This window comes from Eimeria maxima, genomic scaffold (assembly GCF_000499605.1).
Source record: "Eimeria maxima Weybridge genomic scaffold, Emw_scaff455, whole genome shotgun sequence".
Taxonomy (NCBI): domain Eukaryota; phylum Apicomplexa; class Conoidasida; order Eucoccidiorida; family Eimeriidae; genus Eimeria; species Eimeria maxima.
In genome coordinates this window covers 1-22,437 of record NW_013566517.1, presented here as the reverse complement: position 1 = coordinate 22,437, position 22,437 = coordinate 1, and the positions used below count along the sequence as shown (strand labels likewise).

Below are 22,437 nucleotides of genomic sequence, written 5' to 3'. Positions count from 1 at the left end.
AGTACAAGGCAGCACAGCAGAAGCCCAGTACCTACTACACCTTTTAGCGCAAGCAGCCCCCAGAACCCACTGACTTTGCAGCATCTCGTTTAGCAGCCGCAACCCCCTTCGTTTCGCGCGAAGGGTGCTGCTGCCCCCCCGCACGCTGTTGCTGCTGCTGCGGCAGCAGCAACAGCAGCAGCTGTGGGTATGAACGACAACTGGCGGAATGCCTGCCCCTCAGGACTCAAGTGAGAGAGGGAAACAAGCGACAAGCAATGTACTGCATCTCTGAAAAGCAGAGAAGACGCCTAAAATATATATTCACCAATAACTGCTGCTAGCGACGGGGGCCCCTAAAGCACCGAGTCCCCTTAGGGCCACCCCCAAGCCGGTCGCGCTGCTGCGGTCCCGCGCCACTTGCGAATGTGTTCCGCAACTGAAACTGCTGCTGTTGGAACTGTTGTTGCTGCAGCTGCCGCTGTTCAACCTGTTGCTGCTGCAGCTGTTCCAGCTGTTGCTGTTGCTGCTGTAGTTGAAGCTGCTGCTGACGTATTTTCTCCAGCAGCATTTGCGTGTCCGTTTGTGCTGATGTCGGCTGCTGCTGCTGGGCATAGTGGTCCCCTTTGCCCCTTCTGGTGCCCTTGGCAAGCTGTTGGGGCTCTTCGGCGTCTTCTGATGCTGCCACTGCTACAGCTCCTGCACTTTTGTGCGTCTGTTGCCTCCTGGGATGTGTAGGTGCGGATGAAGCATGGCGCCGCTGCTGTTGCTGCTTGAACCCTGCAGGGAATGCTGCAGCAGCAAACGCAGCCTGTTGCAGCTGTTGCTGCTGCGCAACAGCAGCAACTGCCTGCTGCATGGTGAGCGACGGTGTTGAGAAGTTCATAGCGGAGGAGGCAGCCACGGCAGCTGCGAGCTGCTGCTGAGCAGCAGCAACAACTGGATTCCACGAGTTGCCATTGGCTTTGCTCATGTTTGTGGGTGGCGATAGCGGCCCCGGAAGCCCCATGGGCCAATAAGCGTTCATGGGGAACAGAGGGTAGGCGAACGGTTGCTGTTGAGGGCCCGCAGAACCAGGTGGGGTTGATGCCGTGCTGCTGCTGTTGCTGTTGCTGGTAGCGGGAGATTGGACAGAACCCTGAGTGCCTCTGCTCGAAGCTACAGGGAGAGCGCGGGTGACCGCAGGAGGAGATGATGAGGCACATGCCTCGTTTTTCAATTGCCTCTGCTGCTGCTGCTGCTTGCGTTGTTGATGTTGCTGTTGCTGTTTCAGGCGGGCCTGCTGTTGCGGCTGCTGCTGCTGCTGTTGTTGCTGCTGTTGCTGTTGCTGCTGCTGTTGTTGCTTCTGTTGCTGCTGCTGTTGTTGCTTCAGTTGTTGTTGCTGCTGTTGCTGCCTCTGTGGCTGCTGCTGCGGCTGCTTCTGTTGCTGCTGCCTCTGTTGCTGCTGTTGCTGTTGCTTATGCTGCTGCTGCTTTTGTGGCTGCTGCTGTGGTTGCTGTTGCTGCTCCTGCTGCTGCTGCTTTTGTGGCTGCTGCTGTGGTTGCTGTTGCTGCTCCTGCTGCTGCTGGCGTTCTGTAGGACCACGTTGTTGCGGCTGCTTCTGACCCTTAGTTGGCCTCTGTTGCTGTTGCTGCTGTTGCTGCTGTCCGTTTTGCTGCTGCCTCTGCCTCTGCGAGTGTTGCTGCTGTTTTGCTTGCAGCGTTGTTCTCGAGACCGCCGCGTCAGTTCCAACGGGAGCAGCAGCAGGAGCAGCAGCAAGGGCTGGCCTGATAGGAGCTTCCACAGTGGGTCTGGGTCTGCGCCTCATTGCCTTGTGGGTTTCGTAGTCCTCCTGTGGAGCATCACAGCGCAAGCAGTCTGGGGTGTACGTACACCTCTGAAGCACAGAAGTCAGCAGGCACGGTTCAGACGCAAGGGGAGGTACTGCTATAGTTGCTATTGCTGCCTGGTGCACAAGAGCGGCGCGAGGTAAAAGGACAGCGGTGTGGGAACCTACAGCATTGACAAAGGCTAGGTCTTCTTTCGAAATGTGTCCTTCTTTTGCATATTCACCCAAAACCGTGAAGAAGACGCCACCCGCTGTCTTTCGCCGGCTCCCGTCGGCCACTGTCATGCCACCTGAAGCGAGTATTAAGGAAACAAAAGCAATGAAATCATTAAGGGAAAACACCAGTGCGTATGCGCACCTTCATCAGCACGCAAAGGCGGACAAAATGCAACAACACCTTCAGCAGCACTACCACCACCGCCAGAAACACATACTGCAGCGGCACCCCAAGCAGCAGCAGCACTACGCTGTTTTGTTGTAGCTTGCAAGAGTAGAGGGAACTGCCTGGGTTACCTAAGGCTTGAATCACCAGCGTGTGTTGATATGCCTTCAGGCAGGGCAGAGTTCCGAGGCGCTGCACGGCGCGCAGCAATTTGGCCTTCTTGAGTTCCTGAAAATAGAATTGAAAACGTAAGTTTGAAAAAAACGTAAATAAAGGAAAAGAAGAGTATGCGCGCAGAAGGCAAGACAATATGCATGTGGAACACAAGACGAAGACGAAAGGCTCGCAATGACGAAATGGCAAATAACAGTCGCACGATAGAGAATGGCGTACACTGACTACCCTACGCAGGGTTTAGCATTTAGGGCCTACGGCCACATTTCAGGATTCAGAGTATAGGATGTAAGCAACAGTGCTGCCTCATCGTTTGGCAGCTAGAGAAGCAAAGCACACAGACGGTTGATGCTTTAGGGCTTGGAGAGCAAATGGCGAGCAATGGCAGACGCTCGATTCAGCGACAGACAGATAGTGCAAAGAACCCCTTAGAGTGAAGGGGATGGAACTGCTGCAGCAGCAACTATAGCTGTAGCAAAGAGGTGGTAGACATGGAGGCAGCAGGCAGGGAATGAGGGGCAAGCAGACGGCTAGGCTGGGCAAGATACATCGGAGATAAGCAAAAATACGACAGACACGGGAGACAGGACCGAGCGAGGGGAAAGAAACAGAAATATACGGGGAAGATGATGGCAGGATGAGGCACAGAAAAAGCAGCAGCACCAGCAGAAGCAGCAGCAACGTACTTGAAGGCCTGTGGCCAAGACTTCAACGATAGTAGCGGAGACGGCGCTGTCCGATAGGCCTTGGGCCCCCACGGGGCAGCAGGTTGCTGCAGTAGCAGCATCCCCCAGGCCCACTTGAGACTCCATGGCTTCTCTGTACGACTTCAGCAGCAAGTGCTGCAGCAGCAACAGCAGTGCAGAAGCAGTGCACGAAAAAGCAAGAGAATGAAAGCAGAGGAGGGGGAGACAGAAGAAGCATCAGAAGGCACAGGAAAAAGGCATCACAAGAACAGCAAAAAAGGCAGAGACCGAAGAAGGAGCAGCAAGGGAGACAGGGAAAGGAACAGAGAGAGACGACGCTGCGCACCATAGGACGATGGCCGTGAAGTCTGGCAAGGGCCTCTGCTGTGAAGCCCCAAACGTCTTGCTGCAGCAGCAGCCGCAGCAGCGCCGTGGGTGGGGTTGCTTCCAGCAGCAGCTGCACCACCTGCAAGTTGCCTCGGGTTGCTGCTGCATGAAACGCCCCTCTTTTGTTTATGTCTAGCAAGTCAGGAAGAGCTCCTGAGCCAGGCAAAACGCACGAAAGTACCAAAGGAAGTAATAGAACAACATACGATACATAATGTATATGCAGTATATACTATGCATTGTACGTTACAACATATACGTATTGTGTATATAATATACATGCACGTGCCACGGTGCAGCACACATACACATTGAGTTGACGCAATAGCAAACAGACGGAGAACAGACAGTAATGCAGAGGAATTCTATCATATACACAACAAACGGCAGAACACAAAGACGGACACAAGGAAGAGGAGGAGGACAGGCGTGCAAGCAAAAAAACCGAGAGACAGAGGCAGAAGAAAAGCACGAAAAGCTGAGAGGCAAGCTACGAGAGGAAAGAAAAATAAAGGCGGGCACATACAAACGAAAATAAAGACAAAAATAAAGGCCACGCCAAGTACGAACGAAGATGAACACAAACGAAGGCAAAGGCAAAGACACCATTCTCTCCTACCTCGTTGGAGAAGCCACCGCACATATTCCGGCTTATCACGACACGCCGCATAATGCAGTGGGGGCCTTGAGTCGGAGTCCAAGTCGTTAACTGCAAATGAACGGGGAAACAAGGATATTAATGAACAAATCAGCAAATAATCAAGCAAATCCACAAACGACTCTGCCGAATACAACAAATGGCTGCCGGTGCGCACTCCAGTTGCAGCTAGCTCCAGCTAGCCGTGGCTAGCCGTTGCCCAGACACTGGCAACACCCCGAAGGTGCGGCCTCGTGCAGTGGAGTAGGAGCGGGCAAGGGAATGGCAGCATAAGAAAAGCAAGAAAGCAGCAGACAGGAAAACAGGGAAGCAAAAGGGCAAACAGCAGAGCCACGAAAGTGAAATACCTGTGCTGCCGTGCTGCAACAGCAACTCGGATATGGGAATGTTGCCCTTGATAGCAGCAAAATGGATTGCTGCGCTCCACGTCTGGAGAGAGGACCCTTCGCTGCTGCTGCTGCTGGCACTGCTACTGCTGCTGGCACTGCTGCTACTGCTGGCACTGCTGCTGCTGCTTGCACTGCTGCTGTTGCTGCTGCTGGCTTTGCTGCTGTTGCTGCGGCTGGCACTGCTATCATTGGAGGTGCTGTTAGTGACCAGTAAGCGGGTCGTTTCTTCTTGACAGTCTGCTGATACAAAGCGCTGAGTTGCTTCTGCTGCTGTTTCTGTTGGCACACCAGTTGCTGCCGTTGCTGCTGCAGCTTCGGAGGTGCTTTTTGCTGCAGCACTGACGCCGCTGCCTCTGCAGGGGGCGCAGCGGTGGCACAGGAGGTGTTGGGGATTTGCGCCTGCGTCCAGAAGGAGGCGAACGCAGGGCTCGTGTTCCTTCGAGACGGCAATTAGTAGCGGAGTCCATCTCTTTTTGTCCGGCATATCAACAAATGCAGCAAGGCCTCCCTTCTGCTGCTGTGTTTCCTCGGCCTTAGCGGCGTACTGCAGCATGAGCGACACCGCATGCGCCAGTCCAGTTGCCGCAGCATAGTGCAGTGGGGTGCGCCCTTTGTCGTCTGTTGCAGCAGGAGAAGCACCTCGTTCAAGGCACAACTTCACGACGTCTGTGCGGCCTACGAAAGACGCTCGAATCAACGCGGTCTGCACGTCGGGGCCGCTTAGTCCGGGGGGAGCGCGGATGCCTGCCGCTGCTGCTTCTGTTTCGGCGGGTTCAGCTGCTGATGTGTTCGAAGAATGCCCTGCTCCTGCCTCCACGTCTACAGGAGCAGCTGAGGCAGGAGAAGATGGGGGGGCCCTACATGCAGGAGGACTGTTGACAGATCGCGTTGCATCGCAGCCGAAAGAGGCGTCGCTCTCCGGTGCTTCTTTCGCCGTCTGCTGCTGCCGCTGCTGATGAAGAAAGCCCCGGCCGTTTAGCTTCTTGGCGGTTTCAGTTGCTTTGGACGGCGGAGGCCACACGCTATCTGTACTCTCTTCACGTTGTTTCCGCCGAGGGCTGCTGGGGCTGCGCCCATCTGCGGCAGGGGGAGGCAAGCAAAAGCTTGGTTGCTGCTGAGGCTGCGGAAGATTCGGTGTTGCAGCTGCAGCAGTAGCAGTGCCGGATACAGCAGCTGTCTGCTGCAACAACTGAGGGGGGAAGGAGCCCTCCTTCAGGCACAGATCTGCAGGAGGTCCGAAGTCGAGCTCGCCTACAGAAACTGCTTCCGGTGGGTGTTGGGGAGTTTGTGCTGCTGCTGCTGCATCAGTACACTCTTCAGTCTGCTTCTGCTGCTGTTGCTGCTGCTGCTCCTGTTTGGGCTGTTTCGGTGTTTGGGGCTTCCACACCTGGTGTTTGAGGCCCCCTCCATGGCGGCCACTATGCCAGCGACCTCCAGGCGCTCCCGGTGGGAGGGAGGGCTTGAGATGTTGAGGTGACATGGTCGGTTTCCCCACGGTGTATGTGTGGAGTGACAGTGAATGGGTGGGTTAGACGAGGTTGGTTGGGGAGGAGTACAGCGACTGCGCCGCAAGGAAAGCGGTCTTAGACGTAGAAACAGCGAAGGTAGACGGCAGCAGACATGCTTGGGCCAAGGCCTGGGCTGGGGAGCAGCAGGAGGCGCAGCTCGAGAGGCTACAGGCACTGTTGAGCTTTACGGGTAGGTTGATGCGCGGAGAAGAGAGAAAGCGGGAGCCGCCTCCCCAATGAACTGTGGGCTATTACGCCTTGTGTCAATCCTTGAAAAGGAAAACAACAAATTCAAAGGTGATTTCATCAGCGCATGCATCAAACAAGGCTTGTCTTGCACCCGCTCCCTGCCGTAGGCCACAGCAGACGCTTTCCGCCATATGCAGGTGGCACAGCACCCCCCCACCGGTTGCAACAGGCGGACAGCCAGTTTTTCTTGCTCCACACTGTCTTTAAATAAGAAGCTTATATTTTTCTGCATTCAATTACCCTTAAATAGAGAAATTTCGGCGTATGCACGCCTGTGAACACCACAACCAGGCAGACACCGCAGGGAGCTCACGCCCACAGAAGGCACAGAGCCCCGCTACAATCCTATGCCTGATTTCCTGCTACACCTTCTCACAACAAACAGAGCGGTGTTCAAACAAAAGAACAAATTAGAAGTGCATTTTTAGCATCTATTTTTCACACAAGTTCTTGTATTTCACAGCTGAGGGACAACCACGAAACAGAATGGATGTCATTGTTTCTAAATCGCACAGTGGCAGGCAAGATGGTGTTCGAAGCATGCTCTGTCTGGAGTTGGTAGGTGGGCAATGAACACATTTCTACTTGTATGCAGGCCGGCCGCTAAGGGTCAATGAAGTGTTTGAGAATTGTGTACATCTTCATGCTTGCCATCATGTAGCGGGGTCCGCCTGAAGCTGGTACCCGAATTTTTACTTGCGCAGAGACTGGCTGAAACATAGGCTGTGCGGTGTTTGCAAGTCTGTCTGAAGTGGGCACAAGAACCTTTACCCGGCCCTAGTAGACAAATGGTAAGCAGGAAAAACTTATCAGCAACTGTCTACAGTGTCGGTACATACAGGCAAGAAGCCTAGTTTGTGCTTCTTTGGGGGTTAACCGGCACCGTTAGTTGCAGCATGGTACGTTGCAACTCGTGGCAGGCCACCTCCTACCCCGCAGCGCCAAGCGCTTGAGCCGCTGAGCCCAGGACGCCTGGAGACTGGTGAAGGGCGTCAGTTGCATTGAAGGAATTCTGATCATAAATTGTCTTGGCTCTGTTGCAGCTCACTACACACCTCAGAACAAAGACACGTCTGGGGCCTGGTGATCCAACTTGCAGTGCATTGGAGTCAACCGAACCCGCAGGTCCCCTCTGAGCTAACTCTGTGCTTATCCGAGTTCGTGATAATGGGTAAAAGTTGTTAGTGCTACTCAACACAGGTTACGCAGTGCATCTGATATTTGAAGTTACGGTGAGAAGGCGCAACGTTCCAGTCTATTGGTCGAAGCATCCTCGACGGCAGCGATTCGTTAAGAGGATACGTAACTCATTTGGACAGAGAATGTTGACACAACTGCCAGAAGCACCATCAGAAACCTAATGGCTTCAGTACTCGAGTCCCCTTACTTCAATAGGCTTTTTTCTTAACAACTCGTGCTAGTTTCGTAGAAATTGGGTTGTTGCTTCTCTCTCAGCACATTATGAATTTGAAGGAGCATCACATTATCGCCTGCTATTCACACTTCACGCAGAGAGAGTTGCAGTACAGGAAAAGGATCTCGTCACGGTCTAGTGGGGAGTAAAAAGGTTTCGGCATTACCGCTATGTAGGCCTGTTCAAGGAGATCACCAACCCCCGACACAACTCGAGAAGAGTTTTGGAGACTACGACAATGGAAGAATTGTTCGGTGGCTTTGCCGGTTTACGCCGTTCTACTTCATGGTAAGGCATATCAACGCCATCATCAACGCCGCCGAGGCCCGCCCCTCCCACCCTGCAGCATTTCAGCGTCTGCAGGGAACTCTCGTGGTACCTGATGCACCATGGACTTCGCCTATTGTATATTCCAGCTTCCCTTTGTGCTGAGTTTGCTCAAAGTGCATGATCATGCTTTAGGAGGCCACGTTTGAGTCAATACAACAGTGGCGAGACTAGCCAGGATATTTTTTGGCTTTCGATGTTTCCCTCTGCGGAGAAATATGTTCTTATCTGCTCACAAGTTCAGAAGCAAAGGCCACGGTACACTCTCAAACCCAGACACTTGAATATCCTTCCAGTTCCCAAAAAGATTTGGGTGGATGCCTCAGAGACTTCAGAGTGGGCTTGCCGTCAGTCAAGGCTACGATAGCACCCACTCTGTAGTGGACAGGCTAAGCCAGTTTGCGCACTTCATCCCCTCATCTAGCCCCATTACACCGAATGGAGTGGGCAAGGAAAAGACAATCCCTTCCAAGGATCAGGAGTTTGTTAGCGCCGTTTGGCACGAGTTTATGATGTAACATCCACGATAGTGTGACTGGAGCACATTGATAGCGTACACACTTGTTAAGCAGCAGTATTCAACGTTGTAGGGGCCAAAGAAAGTCAGAAAATTACGTCAAATGACCAAAGAAAGGGGAAACTAAACTGATTTCTGGGGAACCTTTGAGAGAACCTATTCCTCATGAATATCTATAGGGAATCCTCGCTCCACCGGCAACCAGTGAAGGCAACGGCATGAACAGTGCAGCACAAGTTTGGCGCTTGTCCGGTTATTTGGGCATCGTTCCCGCTTCATAACCCATGAATATACCAGGAATAATTTGCATTCTATATGCCCTTGTGCCCAAATTATTCCCTTATTGTGATCTCGTCTCCCCTCTTTAACTTCGGCGAGCTTCTTTGAACCCTGCGTACATCTGTTCATCTGGGATGGACACCCTACGACGTCTGCCAGTACCAATAACACTCACAGCTCGTTCAGAAAAACCATCATCAGTATGCATGAAGACTGATGACGACTGATGACCGCTTTTTGTTGCTTGCATCCCTCTATTAGTACCGGGTAAGAATCCATGCTCTCTCGCAAGGCATACTTGCCAGCGCTCAACAGCCTTAAACCTACATTCTTAACCGGTTCTATTAGACGAACGGTACACGGGCAGAACCCCCCAAAAATTGCCTACAATGTTTGTACATACACGCAGGAGGGCTAGTTTGTGTTCCTATTGTGCAATTGCATGTTGGCATGTTGGGTGTTTTGCTGTCTCTTTCTCCCTCTCTCCCCTACGGTGAAAATTTGAGGAGCTGTCGATGTGTATGTTGCTAATTGTCATTATTGACATGGAGAGGGCAATTGTGAGCGAATCGCGGAGGTAGGTCACAGCATAGTCATATTGTGCCTTGAGGCTACGAAGATGTGCATGCGGTGCAGCGTTCAATCCTTAGCGCTGCTGATATTCTGCCCACTGGTTGGCCAGTTGAGCAATGTTTAATAGTTTTGAACGAATACCTAAACGATAAGAACCAGTGGTAAATATTTCCCCTCCTGTATATTTAGCCTCTAGTTGCTTTCCCTGTAATCTTCCTCAGGCTTCTTTTCTTCCACTTACTCTGTGTTTTCTTTGCTAGACTTTTGTCCCTGGGTTAGGGTTAAGCACATTGCATTTATGAAGTAGAGGCGGTAATGCATGAGGGAAGCTGCATGCAAGTCACCAGTCAGCCCCGCGGCCGCATGCACGAGCATTCTGTGGTTGGTCTTAAGTCAGAAAACTCGTTAGTTGGTATATGAAAATTTGGTTGTTTTTTATTTTTTCATGAGGTTCGCTAGGAAGACGAAAACTTTGGTGGAGCTTCGACGCCGCGTATCCATCCACGATTTGTGCTCCTGCGCGCTGTCTTTAAACCGATTGTCTGGATGCATGTTTACCGTGGGACTTACAGTTGACATAAGGAATGGCACGCGTGCTCCTTTGTGGTGAAGTACGCGGTCGAGTCAGTGAGCTGCACCGCCTGCTTCACCAGCTGCAGAAAAAGGGCCCTTTTGACCTGGCAATTTGCACAGGATCTTTCTTTGCTGCTCCGGAGGAGCCAGGCGGATCCCCTGAATGCAGCAGCTTTTCACCTGAGGAGAACCCTCCTGAGGGGCATCCGAGTCCGCAGGATGCACCTCAAAAGGCCCTCGGGGAAGCTGTCTGTAATGCTCTCTCTGATCAATTCGCAGTTGCCTTTGAGGAGCTAAAGGGGTGCTCCCGTTCTCTGCCCATCCCTCTGTACATCCTGGATGAAGCTGCAAGCCGATGTGTTCAGCGTTTGCAGACACAGCGCCCAAAGGAGGGCCACCCTCCGGCGGCAGCTCCCCCTAGCAGCACCACGGAGAGGCATCACAAGGTAAAGACAGAGGATGCCTCTGCAGATGCTGCTACTATAGATGCTACACCTTCAGAAGGCCTCTCTGCAGATGTTAAAGCTGAACCGAATGGAGATACGTCTCCGGGGGAAGAAAAAAGTGGAGCGGATTCAGACAATCCCCACCAGTCTTGCAGTGTTGTATCAGGAACACGGGATTGTACCTACACTCCACTGCAGTTGTTGGACAATGTTTGGGTGCTAGCGGGGGCGGGGGTAGCGGAACTGCACGGCCTGAACATTGCCTTTTACGGGGGGCAAGGGCCTCCAGAGCTTGCCTGCAGCATGTCAAATGCGCCCAGCCACCAGCAACAACAGCAAGAGGATCCGCAGCAGAAGGAGCAGAATGGGGCCGACGATAGAGTTGCTACGTTTGCCTTGAGCCTCGAAAATGGGTGGGGCGGCTTTTCGGCTTTCAGGGGCAGCACTGACATCTTGCTAACGACAAGGCCCCCTTTAGGTATGTTCGACGGGCTTCCCCCCGGAGTGGTGCCGGCCTTTGCAACCCAACAGCAGAAACGGCAACAGCAGCAGCAACAGGACGAGTCTCCTGGTGCGAACAGAGAAAAAGGAGGGCTGGTGGATGGTAAAGTTGAGGCATCCTCGACAGAATTTGAAGGCCGTTAGTAAGTTGTTCCCCCTACGTCCTCTGTAGAGTGGGTGTCGAGACCACTAGCATAATTGGTCCATGTTTTCATCTCCCTCCGTGCTGGGCCCCACGAGGCGTGTTGTTAATCTTGCACCCTGCATGTGTCTTTGCTGGTTTTATTAGAAAGAATGGTGCTGATGCGGCTGCTGCTGGCCCTAGCTACAGCCATCGGGCTGTTCCTGTATAGCGACAGTCGTCTGCTTTTTGTGTTGTGCACCGGCCAGTGCCGTTGATGCTGTTGTTGTTGTTTTTCTGGCCTTCACAGGCATGTTGCTGCTGCAGTGCTTTGTTGCTGCAGCTGTAGAAAGTCCAGCTGTCTCGCGGACTTCCTCGAGCCTCGTCATATCGTCTGCAGCGGCATAGGGCTCTTCTGGCAGAGGCCCCACTTTAGAGGAAGACACTTTGGTGAGGCCCTTGTGCGCAGGCTGCAGTAACTAAACATATGAGCGAAGCTTATGCCACTGCTTTTGCCTGTGCTTTTGCTGCAACAGACACATGAGCTTTAGTTGTGGCCCTTTGGATTTCCTCACACACTCCAGGGGCCGATTGGGAGAAGGTCCTTGGCAGGTTGGGCTGAAGCAGTCATTTATCTTGCATATCCTCCTGCTTCTGAAAGCTGCTGTAGATTGTGAGAGCTGTTGGTCTCCTTCCTGGTGCATATGGTCCGTACGCTGCAGGATATTCAATGCGTCTAATCTCCTTGGGGGTGGTGGGAGAAAAAGGTCCCAATGTAAAGGCATTCCATGCTCTCCAGCTGCGGCCCATCACACACATGCTGAAGCAGGTGCAGCAGAATGAGCAGCATCAGCTGGAGGGTCATCTGAAAACACAAGGGGAGACGAAGCAAGAGGAGCCCGGTTGCTCTGCAGCTGCAAAAGACGCAGCTGAGGAAGCCCGTGCTGCGCTGTTCTATGTTCCCCTCGAGTGTAACAGCCCCAACCCATTCGTGTGTGCTAGCCGGCAGGGGTTATTGCCGCTCCATGCTCCACCTACAGAGGAACCTTCAACAACCCCCATGCAGCTGTCTCCATCACCTGTTGCCGGCTTCCAGGGGCCACAGCGGCCTTTCAAGCGACCTCGAGAAACGGGTGTAGTGCTTGTTGAGAACCTGCCCTATGCAGTCACAGACGAGGGCCCTCTGAAGGCTGCCATGGAACAATTTGGAGCCGTGAAATTCGTGTTCATGCCGAAGGATAAGGCTGATCCAACAAGAGGAACAGGGAAAGCGTAAGGGAAACAGACTATGCTTCTCGCTGCTGCTGGTGTTGCTGCATCTGGGTGAGGTCGTGGAGTAGTGTGAAGCCGGTCCTGTGGCCATGTAGGCGAATTTGTGTTCGTTTGTGTTGCCGGTGTGCGCAGATTTGTGGTGTACGTCGACCCCAAGTGCGCCGCTAAAGCAACGGAAGCGTCTGGGCAGCTGGAAGGAGGAGGCCGCCCTCTTCGGTTTCGCTTGTATTACGACAAGATTCCCTTCGATAGACCTGCTGGAGAGAAGCGGGTGAAGTGCAGCGATGTGATCGCCACAGAGCCGCATGCAGACTGCTGGTTTTGCCTGGCGAATCCTCAGGTTGAAAAACATATGATTGTAGACATTGCGGAACGTCTGTACACTGCAGTACCCAAGGGGGGACTCACCTCTTTCCACATGCTTTTTATCCCTATTGCTCATTTGCCGTCTCTAGCCTATGCTGACTCAGAAACTCGCAGAGAGGCAGCTGAACTAGTTGCAGCCGCTCGCAAAGCCTTCCACAAACAAGTGAGGGCGTGTCTCGTCACATCCTGACATTTAGTTTGCGCTAGGAGTTGAAATAGTTGCGAAATCCCTTCCAACGGTCGCTGCTGGTTCAGCTTATGTTCTCCACCCCTTCGTATTGGAAGGCACATATTTTGGTTAAACATATGTTCCCACGTTTTTATGCACGAGCGTGGCAATAGTGCCCAGCAGATGCTTTCTTGAGAGCTAGTGTTCCCGTATAGTAGGAGACGTGTTGTTGAGAAGGAATATCCCGGTGGATTCCCACTGTGCGGACGCCCATTGTGGCATGCCGCACCAAACGATACATGTTTGTGCTAAGGATGTAGGGTGTGAATGCGTGCAGAACCTGGACTTGGTCGTGTACGAGCGGTATGTTCCAATGAAGACCACCAAGGCGATGCACTGCCAGCTGCAGGCCATTCCCTGCGACCGTTATCAGTCCCTGCGATCGGGGGAATTGTTCGAGGTAAGTGAAGTAATGAGATTGTTCTGCATTCCCCTACGCTTACAACATCACTTGCAATTTTGAATTCCGTTTTCTGCCCGTGGACGCCGCAGCGGCTAGAATCGCCGCAGCGGCTAGAATGCAAAGGGCCTGTAGGAAACGTTGAGTTTATTGCGACCCGGGGGCAGATATGCAACTGTCAACCTTCCAAGGTTCATATTTGAATGACAGAGTTTGTAGCAATTATACTCCCTAGAATTCGGTGGGATACTGGCACTACACTTGGTGGGCATGCATACCACTGTTGAGTGTCCTTCCTTTTCTGCGTCTGTCTGTAGAAGCGGGCGCGGCGGGCCGGCCTTTCGCTGCAAAAACTTCCCAGCTCTTCGGATATAACTGCGCTGTCTGAGTTGGCAAGGGACCCGGACTTGGGGTATTTCTATTTGGAGTTACCGGGCGTCTGCACTGCACGAGGCCAAACAATTGAGAGGTACATACACGTACAGTCTGGAAGAGATAGCGGGAAGATTCCCATGAACTTCGGAAGGGAAGTTATGGCGGAGTTGTTAGGAGAGACGGACAAAGTCAACTGGCAGAGTTGTCTTGTCCCAAAGGACCAAGAGGCGAGGCTAGCTGCTGAGCTCCGTCAAATTGTGACAGCCAGCTAGCAGCAGCAACCTGACTGCAACGGCTAACAGCAGCCAGCGCCAGCAACGCGCATTTTCAGTGTCTCTGCGTAGAGCAGCGGCTCGACAACTGCCTCTGCTTTGAGTTTGCGAGTCTGCCGCGTCAGACGCGCTTGCGATAAACGAATATATCACCTCTAGCTGAAGCTTTCTGGTGACGAACATCTTACCGAGAGTTTAGTCCCCAAATATTTCGCGATAGGTTTAACCATGAGTAGCGTCTACACAGGTTTCAGTATCGCCGCCGTGTTGCTGTTTCAGTATATGCTAGGTTTGGTGTCTGCTTGGGTGGCTGATCATTGACCACGATGCAGCGAGGCCCTAGGTTGCAGCGAGTCCCCGGTGAGCAGTGTAGCAGTCTATCTTAGACGCAGTTGAGCGAAGCCCGTGTTTATTTCATGGCCTTGTCCCAGGCGTAGACACCCACAGCTTTGGGTGGAATTGCAAACGCAGGACAGCTTCCGCGTGCGGGGTTTTGCCCACACGTAGCGCACTGGATACCGTTCAAGTGACAGCGCTTCTACGCCGTTCCAGTCGAGTTGTGCAGCTGGTCTAGAAACAGTTCGGTTAAGATAAGCTATCCATGCCTAGCGCAGCCAGCCATGTGATGCGGCGTTACTGTTACCCGTGAAGGCAGTCGTTTTTGCACACTGAGAGATTTTTAGGGCGCAGTATAAGGCATAATAGGTGCCTCTGGGTCTCTTCGTTCGGCTGTGCTTCATTCTCTTCGTGCCCATGAGTGCGTGTGTGTGCCTGGTTTGAACATCAACATTCTGTTGCCTGTTCGCCCCGGCTCGTCTCGTCTACCCCTGCGCCTGCCTCTTATCAATTTGGCTGTGCACGCAGTCTTTGCTGCTGCTACGAGTATGCTGCTATATCCGCTTTTCGGTGGTCTAGGCGCAGAGTGTCACGAAACAGCTGGACGACGTAAAAGACGGGCGATGCCGGAGCCCAATAATGCACCCGGCGGTTTGTGAAACTGCAGTGACAGCGGTCATGTGGTAAAAACATCCCATCCAGAAAGAACTGCCGAACTTGCCGTAGCAGCACAAGCGGCGGGCAAGCGTACCTGCTTTGGTAGAGCAGGACTTGCAATCATTGTCTCGCCCTTTGCAATTCGCACTCTACGCACGCAAGAACGGAGGCAAGTTCTGCAGTGGTTAACAGAACGTCAAGGCCGCCGCCCCATGACAACGGTTCAAACTGAATGCGCAGGGGAATCTGGTAAGCCCCCTCCGACGAAGCCGCCTAGGACTGAAGCGAAGGGGAGAGCTCTTTCCACGCACCAGTCCTGTACTCGCGGAACAGGACTATGCCGGCAAAGCCTTTTTATTCGTCCCGTCACGCCCTTCTCCAAGCAATGGCCAGCACCCCGCAAGCACTCCGAACAGCCAAGCGAGGGATGTAAACGCAGTGGGGCTGACATGCGCCTTTTGGCACCCTCCTGTAAACAAAAGGACCAATTTGACGAAGGCAGCAACAGAACAAGTCCGGTCCCATAAGGTGCACTGACGCCAAATGATAAAACAAAGGCTCTCCATTCATAAAATAGGCACACCAACGCCCGGGGGCCTAATTAGTGGAGGTCTGACGCCTGTTCCGACCCTCAGTGATGCGCAGGGATGACGGCGCAGTGGTTGCGGTACAGTGCCAGGAAGGCTAGACACCCCGCCGCTGGGTTCAACACCAACGTGAGGCCGGCCACAATACCGCAGGCAAGAGCTGGGCGTGTATGGAAGTCCAAAAACCAGTAGACGAACCCAAAGCCGAAGGACTGTGCAGTGGCAACAACGAGTGCATAAAATGCACCCAGTACAATGGATATTGGAAGGACAGAAAGGCGGTATGGGACTCGGGCGAGAAGGGCCAAAACCCATGTCAGTACGGGGCAACACAGGTGCAGGTACACCGTAGCCAACAGCTTTTTAGGCGTCGCCGCCGGAAATAGCATCGTCCAGTATACCAAAAACATTACGGTAACCATTGGGAGTGCTAGACCAACGGCGATGTCATGCAAGCACAGCAACGCCTCCAACGCGGGCTGACGAGGACTGCCGCTGAAAGGCCGCCGGAAGTCACAGCATCTCCTCAGGCTTAAATTCTCAGAAATTGACTTGTGGCACCCGCGCTCTGCTGCCTCCTTCATCAGTTGTCTGTACCCCACATCCGCGCTGTTAATAAGAGATACAATGCAAGCACGAGGCGCCGCATACGCGCAGGGGTAGGAGCCACGAGGTCCCTCAGCCAGGCGCTCCTGACGGCTGATGGATCGGACTGCAGCTATGCTAATGATTGTGGACAGGAAGAAACCCGCGGAAGCCATCAGATTTGTCCAGGTTGTGAAGAAAAGCAATTCCCTAAAACAATTGGCGAAAATTAGTGCCACCAGATGGCCTATGGAGACAACCCCGCGCAGCAGTAGTAGCGTACATGGGCCGAAACTAACCAAGGAACTTCCCCCATACACCAACCGCCAGTCGCTGCCATACAAGCCACAGTCCATCTGCAGGTGAAATATCTTTGACACCTCGGCGCGGAGCTGGCTACAGAAGCCCTCCCTCCAACAGCCCGGACGAACATTTTTCAATGAATCTGGAGGCGGAAGACTGTTGTATGCCGCAGTATCTTCAACCCGTTGACGATGCGGCTCGTTGAAGGAAACAGCAACTGCCGTGGAAGGCTGTGGCGCAAACTCCGACCTGACACAGTAACACAGACTGACAATCCATACAACCTAAACGAGCAGCAGAAGAAAAACGCATGGGTACGCGTTCAAATTCCTTAAAATTTAGATACATAGTGTAGATCCGAACGCTACAACAAATGGTGCAGCAGAAAACAATGTACAAAAGCGCTCCAGCGACAGCTAGGCTTGCAAAATTTCGAGTCTTGCGAGCGAAGATAAAGGGCGGAAGGGTTGGGGAGTGTGTTTAAAGAAAAAATTATGTCGGATTCTATATGCACATTTGCATTGCAAGCTTGCCGTACTCCGTCGAGTCTTTGCATTTTCCTTCTCCCGTTTGCTCCATCTTGTGGTGCGTGTGCTGTCCAAGGGCCTGTATATCAGCACATGCTCAGCCGGATACACTCACGGCACGTCTGCATACAATTTTCTCGTTGTCACTCCGAAGTAGCTATCGTCTCTGCCTAGATCAACAGTGAGACGGCCACGGGTTGAAACCGAAGAGTTCAAAAGGCAAAGCCGAAGGAATTATGGCCCACAGATAGCAAGAGTATTACAAATGGAGGAAACTGCGACGCACAAACGAAGTAGGTGCAGGAATCCAGCCGCTTTCTGTGAATGCGGCACAGAACAGTCGAGCAAGACATGCCACACCGAGACGCACGGACGAGCCTTTGGCCTGCTCAGCTAGAGGAGGTGTGGGATCGTTATAAAAAAATTATCGACACTCTTAGAATGAGCGAGAGTAGAGGGGAACTCCAACGGATGCAAAAGAAGAAGCCTTTCTACGAAGTCGCTCCAAGGCCTTGAGAACCAGACGGAGTCAATGGAAAAAATCGATCGACCCAGTGGTAAAGGTGAACAAATGACGATAAAAACAACGAGTTGCTGCAATATTATGCACGTGTCACTGAAACAAGCACCAATAACAGGCCCCACGGTAGCGTTGCACCGGTCAGTCTACGCTAAGCAAGGAAGTGCATCTGCTCACGGTGCGTACCGTCAAGCTTTAGAATGAAGATGTACCACTCAAAGAAATACTTTGCGTACATTTTCGGGAAAATTCATGCATGCGTAAGTGGGAGTTCGCTTCATTGTGGGATCAATTTTGGATCATTTGCACTATACCTTGCACACTGGATGGAGTGGTTGAGTTCCTTTGCAGGAAGTTGGCGTAGCACTTTGCTGCGAAGCATCCGTTCTGGGACTTAGATGAAAATAGCTTGAATAAGTTGCGTGGAGAGTTGGAAACGCTAAGTTCACAAGCAGGGCATCACCACTGTAACGGAAGTCTTCGATCTTGCATTTTTGGGTTTGCCTTACAACAGGAGCCACAGATTCACAAGTTGTATACCCCAAATGAGGTTGAATGTTATTGTTCTCTCAGGCTGGGAAGTAAGAGTGGCGTTCTACAATGCAATGTAGAGCTTTAGTGAAAATGTTGGACCTTAGAAATATCCCTGCTCAGTCTGATGGGCGTTTCCCTGTAGAAATTCCCTTTCTTTTGCCTCTTCAATGATATTGTGGGTGCATCTGGCCTATTTTCATTGCATCGGAAAGCTAGAGTGCTGTTTGCAAGTTACAAAGTAGTAAGTAAGCTGCGCGATTCTCATCGCACAAGGAAAAACAAATTATCATGTGTTTTTAGTTCGAACTAATGGGCGTGTTTTGACGGAAATCCACCATAGAGACGGTGTCAATATGGGGCTCGTGAACGTGAAATTTGAACTTAAGTAACGTTGCATGCTCGGGTTTTCACTGCCTACAGATGAAAAGTTTGCCAAACTAACTCCCTGCTAGAGAAATGGATAGTGCTATAGTATGCCTCATGGCTTATCTGTTTACCCGGCCTTGCCGTTTCCTGTATATGGGCATATCAACAGCCTCGAGAACAAGTGGATTAACGCCTCACCATTACTTCTTAATTGAAAATGCGGGACTCCTGGTGTTGGAGGTGTGCTGAATCGATACCTTTGAAACGAATAGAATGCTGCTGGCCGGCCAGTGAAGATACTGCCAAGCATCATGGAGTATATCAAGCACACTGACTGCTCTTTACTTTATGTTTCTTTTAGCATGTGACAACTGAATTTCCAGAAGCTTCAGCTGCAGCCGAGAAGAGCCTTTCCCGGGATAAGGCCTCAAGCGTAGATAATGGCATGCAGGAGTTTTCGTAGTTGACCGTTGTAACAATGGTATCCGGGGTCTTGGGTTGGTACTGCTGCAGTTAGACCCTGGAAACAGGAGTTGCTGTTGAATGTGTGGGTGGACAACTGCGCAGGTGACAGATTGTGCCGTAAGAAGTGCGCCGTGCGTTAGAATGAATTGATGTCGTGACTGTCAAAACCCGTACGAGATGAGGAAATGCAACGGGGAAATCGGCGCTACGCGTGCCAACATCCTCGTGGATAACCTCCAAGTTGGACGGAGTAGCCTGTTGTTTGCACAGTGCAATCTCCCGTAAGGCATATCATTATGCCCCAACAACTTCGTACGCGTAATGATCTCAGGAGAGGCATGCCTACCCGTGCCTCGAAGCCAGCACGCAGGAGACGCAACGGGCTGCATGCTGCTGGGAACGGAGTATTTTGTACGTTGTGCCGCTTTTCCGATATAGCCAGCTGTTCCAACTAACTAGAGTGAAGCGGCTAAAATTACGGGGCTCAACAGTGACAGTACAATGCAACTGATCCCGCTGTTGTGTACTGCTACATGCATGCATGCTGGCCCCTTAGGGCGCAATATGTGTTTCCTCCACGGCGTTAATAAGGGCGCCAAAGAGCCTATGTCTCAAACTGTGGAGTTCTCATGCAGCAGAAAGCGCAGCAAACAGTGCAACTCACAGGTCACCACGTTCCACCGGCCGAAGGCCTTCTGCTTTGCCAGTCCCCGGCGGGACGGAGAACCAGCTGCTCTTGGAAACTCAGCGTAAGTGTTTTGGCTCTGTTGCAGTTCACAAAGGTCCTAAGATCGGGGTCTCGCTATATGTAGCATAGTCTCCCTGGTGTTCTCAAGATGGGCCATCACCCTCCTCTAGCAGTAAACCTTCTCCGCAACGGTCAATAGCGTACATGCATTCACTCAGTAAGGCTTGTCTGTTCTTGAACGCAAGGATGTCTTGTATCATTTGTTGCAGCAAGGTGTGAGCAATTTATGGCGCGCCGCTTCTCCCCCAGATCCAGGCGCACGGGCCGCTGCGCCCAGCAAGCCTGGAGACTAAGAAGGGGGTTCAGTTGGTCATAAGTCTCATATTAGGTATTCTGATTCCTTTTTAGCTCGCAACAGCCATGGGATACCACCTCAGGCTCTACCTACACTGCCTACACTGCTGTGTACAGACCCGCGGATGCTGGGCAGCTCGCTCACTTGCATGCATACGTATGATGCATATGAAAAAGTCGAAGACAAACAGTCACACAAAGGCGCCCAGCAGTGTGTGTACAGAGGCTGCCCTTGTCGGCATCACCGCAATGCAGCAGCTGCTGCCAAAAAGCACCAGACCTGGGAAACACGGCGTAACTCAAGGACGAGACATGGCAAAAGTACCACACTCAATAAAGCAACCTCAGAAACAGTTGGGGGCGAACGGCAAACAAAGTGCTCGCGCGACAGAGACGGAAGCTTCAACGAAAGAAGAAAGGGCCTTTGCCAGGCAGGAAGACGCCCGCAAACAGCCTTACGAAGCAGGACAAAGCGACTAAAACATGCCTAAATTGTAAATGCAATAAAATAGGTGATATAGTGGGATTTATCTGTGAGATGAGGTGATGTAACGAGTAAAGACGACGGGGCTCTCATGGTGGCTAGACCCTACGGGCTCATCAGCGAAGCCCTCTGAGTGGCAGACACTCTGCAGCAGCTGGCAGCACCTCTGTGCACGCAGCGATATAGGTGAGTGGCAGCAGCTCTCTCTTTCCTGCTACTGAACAGGACTGCCGGTTATACACAGCTGGTAGCAAATCTTTTCGATAATGAATACGGGGACCCCGGGCAAGTCATTTAGAAGTTTACTCTAGTTAGCCGGTCGCAGAGACTCACGTATAAGTGTCTAGCAGGGCTAGGCGCACTACACCGCTGCTGCTGGCCTTTGTGAGAGTGGATGGTGGAGAAGGTGAGTCATTGCATCGCATATGCCAACATCTTAAGAAAAAATTTCGAAAACAAGCACATTGTGCCTTTCCTGGGGGGCTTGGGGAGGCTGAGCGGAACTGCGCTGCCGTGCTTCTTGGGCTTCCCCCCGGCACAGTGGCTGTGTGCACACGTGCTGCGGCGTCCTGTTGTAAATTTCTCGCATCTTTGCGTTGGATATTTGATTACTGAGTTTAGATCCTTGAAATATCGTAGGCGGGGCTTCTCTTGAGGAGCTTGGGTATCCGCCGACTGCCTCAGAAAATCTGAGCTGTTTCCCCTCAACCCCAGCCCTGTAGTTCAAACACCTCAAGTACCAACAGAAGTCGAGATGGCGGATCAGCTCACCGAGGAGCAAATTGCAGAGTTCAAGGAGGCATTTAGTCTCTTTGACAAAGATGGAGACGGAAGTGAGCTTCAGTAATGGGGGTCATTCCCTGGAGGGGCCCGAGCTGTTGACGCTGCTGCTGTTCTTGACTCGTCTTGCTTCAGTGGACGCGATGGAAAGGCTCGACTCTATTTTATTGAATCACATTGGACTGCCTGGTTGCTTTAAATGCTTTTCTCCCCTTTCTGTTACTTCCATGGGGCCCTTGGGGCCGAACACCCAGCGGCCTCAACGGCCAGCTTGAGTTGTGCTCCGAATATGCAGACTCCGTTTTGCACTCTTTTCCTTCTGCTGTGTCGTATTTTTGTTCTTTGTGGGGGGAGAAGCATAATAGACACTAGCGGCGTATGCGTCGCTGCACGAATGGGGGAGTAGGGATGTTGCCGTCGACGAACTTGCATGTAGCTGGATATCCTTGTGATTGTGGCGTGCATCTACCCTATGAGTATAGCTTAACAATGTCTTTTGCGTACATTTCGAATCATCCATTGTATCAGTTTTCCACACAGTTACAGGATGACCCCAAAGTGGAGCTCCCGCTGATGGGGAAGCTAAGATGTTCGGTTACGTTCATATCATCACACGGGATTGCACACGAGCATCCCATATTCGCATTTCTTCATTCATTTCACCCCGTGGTGTGGTGTTCTTGATGGTTTGTGTGCGACTGTTCGGTCTACAGCAATCACAACCAAGGAGCTTGGGACTGTGATGAGGTCCTTGGGTCAGAACCCGACGGAAGCCGAATTACAGGACATGATTAACGAAGTCGACGCAGATGGTAACGGTAAGAACAGCCCGCCGTCATATTTAGCCGATCCTTCACTTTGTGAGGTTGTTGTTAGTATCCACATCGGCCGCTACCTCTCTTCCCTGATTGTGAACTGCTACACACCGATGTTGGAAGTCAGTTTCGGTTCTGGGAGTGCTTGTACAGGCACGATTGACTTCCCTGAGTTCCTAACGCTAATGGCTCGCAAGATGAAGGATACAGATTCGGAGGAGGAGTTGATTGAGGCGTTTAAGGTCTTCGACAGAGACGGCAATGGCCTTATTTCCGCTGCTGAGCTGCGTCATGTCATGACCAATCTGGGAGAGAAATTAACCGACGAGGAGGTCGACGAGATGATTCGAGAGGCCGATATAGATGGAGATGGGCAGATAAATTACGAAGAGTTCGTGGGGATGATGCTAGCGAAGTAGAGCCGCGTCGCCAGTTGTATGGAGTGTATTACAGGACGCAGGGTGCCCGCCGCGGTGCCCCGAACCGCCGTAAGCCAAGGTTTTGTAAAGAGCTAATATTATATATATTATA

General features: G+C 52.1%; 4 protein-coding genes across 4 annotated transcripts; 3 read left to right on the top strand and 1 right to left on the bottom strand.

The window, feature by feature from the left end:
* Positions 1 to 319: 319 nt before the first annotated feature.
* On the bottom strand, positions 320 to 5,963 carry EMWEY_00033810 (ankyrin repeat-containing protein, putative; the record flags this gene model as incomplete). The annotated part of the gene is made up of 6 exons (XM_013481894.1): positions 320 to 2,097; positions 2,321 to 2,417; positions 3,050 to 3,205; positions 3,396 to 3,589; positions 4,056 to 4,145; positions 4,442 to 5,963. The coding sequence occupies 6 exons, from the start codon at positions 5,961 to 5,963 to the stop codon at positions 320 to 322; spliced, it is 3,837 nt and encodes a 1,278-aa protein (XP_013337348.1).
* A 3,971-nt stretch (positions 5,964 to 9,934) lies between these two features.
* On the top strand, positions 9,935 to 11,014 carry EMWEY_00033800 (hypothetical protein, conserved; the record flags this gene model as incomplete). The annotated part of the gene is made up of 1 exon (XM_013481893.1): positions 9,935 to 11,014. The coding sequence occupies one exon, from the start codon at positions 9,935 to 9,937 to the stop codon at positions 11,012 to 11,014; it is 1,080 nt and encodes a 359-aa protein (XP_013337347.1).
* Positions 11,015 to 11,721: 707 nt separating this feature from the next.
* EMWEY_00033790 (hypothetical protein) lies at positions 11,722 to 13,905 on the top strand (the record flags this gene model as incomplete). Its single annotated transcript, XM_013481892.1, has 4 exons — positions 11,722 to 12,263; positions 12,396 to 12,792; positions 13,136 to 13,258; positions 13,576 to 13,905. 4 exons carry the CDS (start codon positions 11,722 to 11,724, stop codon positions 13,903 to 13,905), a joined length of 1,392 nt encoding a protein of 463 aa, XP_013337346.1.
* A 7,160-nt stretch (positions 13,906 to 21,065) lies between these two features.
* Positions 21,066 to 22,325, top strand: EMWEY_00033780 (calmodulin, putative; the record flags this gene model as incomplete). The annotated part of the gene is made up of 3 exons (XM_013481891.1): positions 21,066 to 21,144; positions 21,805 to 21,909; positions 22,060 to 22,325. 3 exons carry the CDS (start codon positions 21,066 to 21,068, stop codon positions 22,323 to 22,325), a joined length of 450 nt encoding a protein of 149 aa, XP_013337345.1.
* Positions 22,326 to 22,437: the final 112 nt, after the last annotated feature.